At 48.0% G+C, this 10272-nt stretch overlaps 1 protein-coding gene across 1 annotated transcript; it reads right to left on the bottom strand.

Moving 5' to 3' along the window:
* Window positions 1-1993: 1993 nt before the first annotated feature.
* Window positions 1994-9679, bottom strand: LOC130329972 (GTPase-activating Rap/Ran-GAP domain-like protein 3; the record flags this gene model as incomplete). Its single annotated transcript, XM_056553558.1, is given in 8 exon segments — window positions 1994-2109; window positions 2187-2293; window positions 2376-2421; window positions 2595-2703; window positions 4769-4872; window positions 5170-5268; window positions 9390-9465; window positions 9653-9679. Coding segments are annotated over 8 exon segments (684 nt in total), but the record flags the coding sequence as incomplete, so codon positions are not given.
* Between the last annotated feature and the right edge of the window lie 593 nt (window positions 9680-10272).

The following is a 10272-nucleotide window of genomic DNA, read 5'->3' as shown; positions in this document are numbered from 1 at the left end:
TGGCGCACTGTATAGAGTATATAGGGTGTATATAGGGTGTATCCATAGAAATGGCGCACTGTATAGAGTATATAGGGTGTATATAAGGTGTATACATAGAAATGGCGCACTGTATAGAGTATATAGGGTGTATATAAGGTGTATACATAGAAATGGCGCACTGTATAGAGCATATAGGGTGTATATAGGGTGTATCCATAGAAATGGCGCACTGTATAGAGTATATAGGGTGTGTATATAAGGTGTATCCATAGAAATGGCGCACTGTATAGAGTATATAGGGTGTATATAAGGTGTATCCATAGAATTGATTGATATTAGTGGTGATATCCACAGCTCGTATCTTCGCACACTCCCATAATGATGACTGGGATTGATATTATTCGTGGTGATATCCACAGCTCGTATCTTCGCACACTCCCATAATGATGACTGGGATTGATATTAGTGGTGATATCCACAGCTCGTATCTTCGCACACTCCCATAATGATGACTGGGATTGATATTATTCGTGGTGATATCCACAGCTCATATCTCCGCACACTCCCATAATGATGACTGGGATTGATATTATTCGTGGTGATATCCACAGCTCGTATCTTCGCACACTCCCATAATGATGACTGGGATTGATATTATTCGTGGTGATATCCACAGCTCGTATCTTCACACACTCCCATAATGATGACTGGGATTGATATTATTCGTGGTGATATCCACAGCTCGTATCTTCGCACACTCCCATAATGATGACTGGGATAGATATTATTCGTGGTGATATCCACAGCTCATATCTCCGCACACTCCCATAATGATGACTGGGATAGATATTCGTGGTGATATCCACAGTTCGTATCTCCGCACACTCCCATAATGATGACTGGGATTGATATTATTCATGGTGATATCCACAGCCCGTATCTTCACACACTCCCATAATGATGACTGGGATTGATATTATTCATGGTGATATCCACAGCCCGTATCTTCGCACACTCCCATAATGATGACTGGGATTGATATTATTCGTGGTGATATCCACAGCTCGTATCTTCACACACTCCCATAATGATGACTGGGATTGATATTATTCGTGGTGATATCCACAGCTCGTATCTTCACACACTCCCATAATGATGACTGGGATTGATATTATTCGTGGTGATATCCACAGCCCGTATCTTCGCACACTCCCATAATGATGACTGGGATTGATATTATTCGTGGTGATATCCACAGCTCGTATCTTCGCACACTCCCATAATGATGACTGGGATAGATATTATTCATGGTGATATCCACAGCCCGTATCTTCACACACTCCCATAATGATGACTGGGATAGATATTATTCGTGGTGATATCCACAGCCCGTATCTTCGCACACTCCCATAATGATGACTGGGATAGATATTATTCATGGTGATATCCACAGCCCGTATCTTCACACACTCCCATAATGATGACTGGGATTGATATTATTCGTGGTGATATCCACAGCCCGTATCTTCACACACTCCCATAATGATGACTGGGATTGATATTATTCGTGGTGATATCCACAGCCCGTATCTTCGCACACTCCCATAATGATGACTGGGATTGATATTATTCGTGGTGATATCCACAGCTCGTATCTTCACACACTCCCATAATGATGACTGGGATTGATATTATTCGTGGTGATATCCACAGCTCGTATCTTCACACACTCCCATAATGATGACTGGGATAGATATTATTCGTGGTGATATCCACAGCTCGTATCTTCGCACACTCCTATAATGATGACTGGGATTGATATTATTCGTGTTGATATCCACAGCTCGTATCTTCACACACTCCCATAATGATGACTGGGTTTGATATCTGCAGCCTTGGCGGGATGACAGGCTCCGAGCACATGTTCTCCATGTGACAGATTGTAGTGTTGGCGACACAGAATGGAATATTTTACAACAGATACGTGGAAATTAACAAAACTAAGGATTACCTTATGTAGATCGGGCATCAGATCCTGGTACAAGGAGCGGATCAGCATGTCTAGGGTACGCTGCCTTTTCTGAGCAAAAGTCGGGGTTTCCAAAGTTGCTTTTTCCCCATTGATTACTGCCAGAGAGGAAATACAGTGGTCAGCATGGAGGCTGCAGGCCGCACATTACGGACATCACATCAGGTAAACTCACATTTTACTAGAAGAAAATCCCTGAACTCTTGGTGGTCGGTAAAGACCGGTGGGGATGGCAGAGGAGGCCCGAATAACGGGACACTTTCCTCTGAAAAGATTTTTAACCTGTTGGATTAAAGGAAGATGTATTGATCAATGTGACAGCGTTAGTCACCGCAGCAGCGCCCCCTCAGGTCACCACACTCACCTGTAGCTGTCATTCTGCTTGTTATATCGCACTAAGGCAAAAATATCTTTTATTTATATTAAGGAAATACACAGAAAGAAAAGGGACTGTGATCCCCGACCGCCCCCCCCCCCCCCCAATCATCCGACCCCTGACACTGTATGGTGGGAATACTCCAGTAATGAAGATGAATACATGACATCCATTTATGAGCCTCGTCTTCCTACAGTAGCAGGATACGTGTGAAGTGGGAGCGGATCATGGAAGGTTTAAAGGATGGAGACGATTCCTCCCCTTCCTGAAAGACGATGGTCACGATGTCATTCCCAATGTGACGCTTTCTTTCTACCTGGAAAACACAACATCTATGTATAAGAGAAGGAGTTCTGTATATAAGGACCCCAGAACATCTGCTGGATTCCTCAGCATAATACAGAAGAGGTGGCAGGCGCAGTGGGAGGAGCCACAGGAAACGCAAGATACTAAACCTGCTAAATACAGCCTGAAAGACATCCCCTACAGCTCTGGTTACATGTGCACCTGACCTAACATGTATGTTCACCAGAAGGATATCCCCTACAGCTCTGGTTACATGTGCACCTGACCTAACATGTATGTTCACCAGAAGGATATCCCCTACAGCTCTGGTTACATGTGCACCTGACCTAACATGTATGTTCACCAGAAGGATATCCCCTACAGCTCTTGTTACATGTGCACCTGACCTAACATGTACGTTCACCAGAAGGATATCCCCTACAGCTCTTGTTACATGTGCACCTGACCTAACATGTATGTTCACCAGAAGGATATCATCTACAGCTCTGGTTACATGTGCACCTGACCTAACATGTACGTTCACCAGAAGGATATCCCCTACAGCTCTTGTTACATGTGCACCTGACCTAACATGTATGTTCACCAGAAGGATATCATCTACAGCTCTGGTTACATGTGCAACTGACCTAACATGTATGTTCACCAGAAAGATATCCCCTACAGCTCTGGTTACATGTGCACCTGACCTAACATGTATGTTCACCAGAAAGATATCCCCTACAGCTCTGGTTACATGTGCACCTGACCTAACATGTATGTTCACCAGAAGGATATCCCCTACAGCTCTGGTTACATGTGCACCTGACCTAACATGTATATTCACCAGAAGGATATCATCTACAGCTCTGGTTACATGTGCACCTGACCTAACATGTATATTCACCAGAAGGATATCCCCTACAGCTCTGGTTACATGTGCACCGGACCTAACATGTATATTCACCAGAAGGATATCCCCTACAGCTCTGGTTACATGTGCACCTGACCTAACATGTATATTCACCAGAAGGATATCCCCTACAGCTCTGGTTACATGTGCACCTGACCTAACATGTATGTTCACCAGAAGGATATCCCCTACAGCTCTGGTTACATGTGCACCTGACCTAACATGTATGTTCACCAGAAGGATATCCCCTACAGCTCTGGTTACATGTGCACCTGACCTAACATGTATATTCACCAGAAGGATATCCCCTACAGCTCTAGTTACATGTGCACCGGACCTAACATGTATGTTCACCAGAAGGATATCCCCTACAGCTCTGGTTACATGTGCACCTGACCTAACATGTATGTTCACCAGAAGGATATCCCCTACAGCTCTGGTTACATGTGCACCTGACCTAACATGTATGTTCACCAGAAGGATATCCCCTACAGCTCTGGTTACATGTGCACCGGACCTAACATGTATGTTCACCAGAAGGATATCACCTACAGCTCTGGTTACATGTGCACCTGACCTAACATGTATATTCACCAGAAGGATATCCCCTACAGCTCTGGTTACATGTGCACCTGACCTAACATGTATGTTCACCAGAAGGATATCCCCTACAGCTCTGGTTACATGTGCACCTGACCTCACATGTATGTTCACCAGAAGGATATCCCCTACAGCTCTGGTTACATGTGCACCTGACCTAACATGTATATTCACCAGAAGGATATCCCTACAGCTCTGGTTACATGTGCACCGGACCTAACATGTATTATTCACCAGAAGGATATCCCCTACAGCTCTGGTTACATGTGCACCTGATTGTAGTATAAGGATTCTATAAGGATTCTGATGACAGCTCTGGATGTGATTGCAGTATAAGGATTCTGATTACAGCTCTGGATGTGACTATAGTATAAGGATTCCGATTACAGCTCTGGGTGTGATTGTAGTATAAGGTTTCTGATTACAGCTCTGGATGTGATTGTAGTATAAGGTTTCTGATTACAGCTCTGGATGTGATTGTAGTATAAGGTTTTTGATTACAGCTCTGGATGTGATTAGAGTATAAGGTTTTTGATTACAGCTCTGGATGTGATTAGAGTATATAGGTGGCATTAGGGGGGCGTACCTGCTGTTTGTTGTCCCTGGAGTACGGCAGCATCGTGGACACATGGAACATGATCTCGTGCCCCTGGTAAACTGTATACACTGAATGCGTTCCGGTTGTGTCATCTGCAAACAAAATGGAGAAAGTTGAATATTTTGGTCCCCCGGCAATGTAAGGTTTAGGGGAACAGTTCACTTAGAGTTTGGGGGGTGATTGCCGACTTAATCAGGAATTCTGATGTTTTAATCTTGATGTCCGTACACATTGGGCAGCTGTCGGTGGGCGTGGAGACCTCCATACGTGTTACCCATCTGTCAGAACCTCCATTACACCGCGAGTGTTCAGGCAATTTTTTGTCACATGTATGGAGAACTAACCCCAAACCTTGTCAGCCAATGGTAGTAGAGTGAGGGGGCACTTACTTTTGGTGTCTAAGCCTCCCCTGTAGCCAATCCAGCTCTTTAACGTGATGGTGTCTCCAAGTAGGTTCAGCATTTTCTGGAAACCTTCACTTCCGGCCTCTATGACAAAAGCAGAGGTCCAGTGTATGTGGAGAAGAGCGCTGCTGTGGGGCCTCGTCCTGTCCTTCATACCACCATAACTAGTGAGGGCCTCCTCCTGCTCACACTCACCCTTATCCTTCATACCACCATAACTAGTGAGGGCCTCCTCCTGCTCACACTCACCCTTATCCTTCATACTACCATAACTAGTGAGGGCCTCCTCCTGCTCACACTCACCCTTATCCTTCATACCACCATAACTAGTGAGGGCCTCCTCCTGCTCACACTCACCCTTATCCTTCATACTACCATAACTAGTGAGGGCCTCCTCCTGCTCACACTCACCTTATCCTTCATACCACCATAACTAGTGAGGGCCTCCTCCTGCTCACACTCACCCTTATCCTTCATACTACCATAACTAGTGAGGGCCTCCTCCTGCTCACACTCACCCTTATCCTTCATACCACCATAACTAGTGAGGGCCTCCTCCTGCTCACACTCACCCTTATCCTTCATACCACCATAACTAGTGAGGGCCTCCTCCTGCTCACACTCACCCTTATCCTTCATACCACCATAACTAGTGAGGGCCTCCTCCTGCTCACACTCACCCTTATCCTTCATACTACCATAACTAGTGAGGGCCTCCTCCTGCTCACACTCACCCTTATCCTTCATACCACCATAACTAGTGAGGGCCTCCTCCTGCTCACACTCACCCTTATCCTTCATACTACCATAACTAGTGAGGGCCTCCTCCTGCTCACACTCACCCTTATCCTTCATACCACCATAACTAGTGAGGGCCTCCTCCTGCTCACACTCACCCTTATCCTTCATACTACCATAACTAGTGAGGGCCTCCTCCTGCTCACACTCACCCTTATCCTTCATACTACCATAACTAGTGAGGGCCTCCTCCTGCTCACACTCACCCTTATCCTTCATACCACCATAACTAGTGAGGGCCTCCTCCTGCTCACACTCACCCTTATCCTTCATACCACCATAACTAGTGAGGGCCTCCTCCTGATCACACTCACCCTTATCCTTCATACCACCATAACTAGTGAGGGCCCAGTCCTGCTCACACTCACACTTATCCTTCATACCACCATAACTAGTGAGGGCCCAGTCCTGCTCACACTCACACTTATCCTTCATACCACCATAACTAGTGAGGGCCCAGTCCTGCTCACACTCACCCTTATCCTTCATACCACCATAACTAGTGAGGGCCCAGTCCTGCTCACACTCACCCTTATCCTTCATACCACCATAACTAGTGAGGGCCCAGTCCTGCTCACACTCACACTTATCCTTCATACCACCATAACTAGTGAGGGCCCAGTCCTGCTCACACTCACACTTATCCTTCATACCACCATAACTAGTGAGGGCCTCGTCCTGCTCACACTTATCCTTCATACCACCATAACTAGTGAGGGCCTCGTCCTGCTCACACTTATCCTTCATACTACCATAACTATTGAGGGCCTCCTCCTGCTCACACTTATCCTTCATACCACCATAACTAGTGAGGGCCCAGTCCTGTCCTTCATACCACCATAACTAATGAGGGCCTCGTCCTGCTCACACTCACACTTATCCTTCATACTACCATAACTAGTGAGGGCCCAGTCCTGCTCACACTCACACTTATCCTTCATACCACCATAACTATTGAGGGCCTCGTCCTGCTCACACTTATCCTTCATACCACCATAACTAGTGAGGGCCTAGTCCTGCTCACACTTATCCTTCATACTACCATAACTAGTGAGGGCCCAGTCCTGCTCACACTCACACTTATCCTTCATACCACCATAACTAGTGAGGGCCCAGTCCTGCTCACACTCACACTTATCCTTCATACCACCATAACTAGTGAGGGCCTCGTCCTGCTCACACTCACCCTTATCCTTCATACCACCATAACTAGTGAGGGCCTCGTCCTGCTCACACTTATCCTTCATACCACCATAACTAGTGAGGGCCCAGTCCTGTCCTTCATACCACCATAACTAGTGAGAGCCCAGTCCTGTCCTTCATACCACCATAACTAGTGAGGGCCTAGTCCTGCTCACAATTATCCTTCATAACACCATAATTAGTGAGGGCCTCGTCCTGCTCACACTTATCCTTCATACCACCATAACTAGTGAGGGCCTCGTCCTGCTCACACTTATCCTTCATACCACCATAACTAGTGAGGGCCCAGTCCTGCTCACACTCACACTTATCCTTCATACCACCATAACTAGTGAGGGCCTCGTCCTGCTCACACTCACCCTTATCCTTCATACCACCATAACTAGTGAGGGCCTCGTCCTGCTCACACTCACACTTATCCTTCATACTACCATAACTAGTGAGGGCCTCCTCCTGCTCACACTTATCCTTCATACCACCATAACTAGTGAGGGCCCAGTCCTGCTCACACTCACACTTATCCTTCATACCACCATAACTAATGAGGGCCTCCTCCTGCTCACACTCACACTTATCCTTCAAACCACCATAACTAGTGAGGGCCCAGTCCTGCTCACACTCACACTTATCCTTCATACCACCATAACTAGTGAGGGCCCAGTCCTGCTCACACTCACACTTATCCTTCATACTACCATAACTAGTGAGGGCCCAGTCCTTCTCACACTCACACTTATCCTTCATACCACCATAACTAGTGAGGGCCTCGTCCTGCTCACACTTATCCTTCATACCACCATAACTAGTGAGGGCCTCGTCCTGCTCACACTTATCCTTCATACCACCATAACTAGTGAGGGCCTCGTCCTGCTCACACTCACCCTTATCCTTCATACCACCATAACTAGTGAGGGCCTCCTCCTGCTCACACTCACACTTATCCTTCATATTACCATAACTAGTGAGGGCCTCCTCCTGCTCACACTCACACTTATCCTTCATACTACCATAACTAGTGAGGGCCTCGTCCTGCTCACACTCACACTTATCCTTCATACTACCATAACTAGTGAGGGCCTCCTCCTGCTCACACTCACACTTATCCTTCATACCACCATAACTAGTGAGGGCCTCCTCCTGCTCACACTCACACTTATCCTTCATACCACCATAACTAGTGAGGGCCTCCTCCTGCTCACACTCACACTTATCCTTCAAACCACCATAACTAGTGAGGGCCCAGTCCTGCTCACACTCACACTTATCCTTCATACCACCATAACTAGTGAGGGCCTCGTCCTGCTCACACTTATCCTTCATACCACCATAACTAGTGAGGGCCTCGTCCTGCTCACACTTATCCTTCATACCACCATAACTAGTGAGGGCCTAGTCCTGCTCACAATTATCCTTCATACCACTACCCACATTATTATCCCCTCCGTCTCCAGAGCTTTCCCAACCACATTATTACCCCCCTCAGGTCCCCAGAGGTTTCCCAACCACATTATTACCCCCCTCCGGTCTCCAGAGCTTTCCCACCCACATCATTACCCCCCTCCGGTCTCCAGAGCTTTCCCAACCACATTATTACCCCCCTCCGGTCTCCAGAGCTTTCCCAACCACATTATTACCCCCCTCAGGTCTCCAGAGGTTTCCCACCCACATTATTATCCCCTCCGGTCTCCAGAGCTTTCCCAACCACATTATTACCCCCCTCCGGTCCCCAGAGGTTTCCCAACCACATTATTACCCCCTCAGGTCCCCCGAGGTTTCCCAACCACATTATTACCCCCTCAGGTCCCCCGAGGTTTCCCAACCACATTATTACCCCCCTCCGGTCCCCAGAGGTTTCCCAACCACATTATTACCCCCCTCCGGTCTCCAGAGCTTTCCCAACCACATTATTACCCCCCTCCGGTCTCCAGAGCTTTCCCAACCACATTATTACGCCCCTCTGGTCCCCAGAGCTTTCCCACCCACATTATTACCCCCCTCCGGTCTCCAGAGCTTTCCCAACCACATTATTACGCCCCTCTGGTCCCCAGAGCTTTCCCACCCACATTATTACCCCCCTCCGGTCCCCAGAGCACCCCCACCCACAAAATTACCCCCCTGGTCCCCAGAGCATTCCCACACTCCCCCTACATTTATTACCACCCATGTCCCTGAAGCCCCTCTAATAAGGAGCGTCAGGTTCTTACCGTTACTGAACATTTCGTCGTCTGTTAATTGACCGTCTTTGGCATAAAGAACTCCAAACTTAAAATTCACAGAACCCTAAAGAAAAAGAAGCAGAGAGAAAATTTAGCGCAATGTTTCTAGGGATTCACAATCCTGCTGAGCAGGACTCTGGCCACTAGAGGCGCTGATAACACCCAGGTGCCGCTGCCAGAACGATGGCCCTGCAGAGCATCATTTCCTGTGCCACCACATAGATCAGCAGACACCGCTTCATGTCACTTACCTCCTGCTCTTCTAAGACCAGCAGATCCTAGAGACAGAGAGAGACGCAAGTCAGTGACAACAGGTTGGACTGGTAACAGAACGGATAGACGCCGCATCCATGGAGGGAGAATTGGATAGATGCTGAACAGGGGGAGGGGGCATGAGATGATAGATATGATAAGAGGCTGTGTCAGGGGGAGTGGGAGGGGGGATGTGATAAGAGGCTGTGTCTGGGGGAGTGGGGGGGGGGGATAAGAGGCTGTGCCAGGGGGAGTGAGGGGGGGGGGTGTGATAAGAGGCTGTGTCTGGGGGAGTGAGGGGGGGGATAAGAGGCTGTGTCAGGGGGAGTGGGAGGGGGGATGTGATAAGAGGCTGTGCCAGGGGGAGTGAGGGGGGGGATGTGATAAGAGGCTGTGTCTGGGGGAGTGAGGGGGGGGGAATAAGAGGCTGTGCCAGGGGGAGTGAGATGTGATAAGAGGCTGTGTCTGGGGGAGTGAGGGGGGGGGATAAGAGGCTGTGCCAGGGGGAGTGAGGGGGGGGGGATGTGATAAGAGGCTGTGTCTGGGGGAGTGAGGGGGGGGGATAAGAGGCTGTGTCAGGGGGAGTGGGAGGGGGGATGTGATAAGAGGCTGTGTCTGG

Source organism: Hyla sarda, unplaced genomic scaffold (genome assembly GCF_029499605.1).
Source record: "Hyla sarda isolate aHylSar1 unplaced genomic scaffold, aHylSar1.hap1 scaffold_3277, whole genome shotgun sequence".
Classification (NCBI taxonomy): Eukaryota; Metazoa; Chordata; class Amphibia; order Anura; family Hylidae; genus Hyla; species Hyla sarda.
This window is presented reverse-complemented; position numbering and strand designations above follow the sequence as displayed.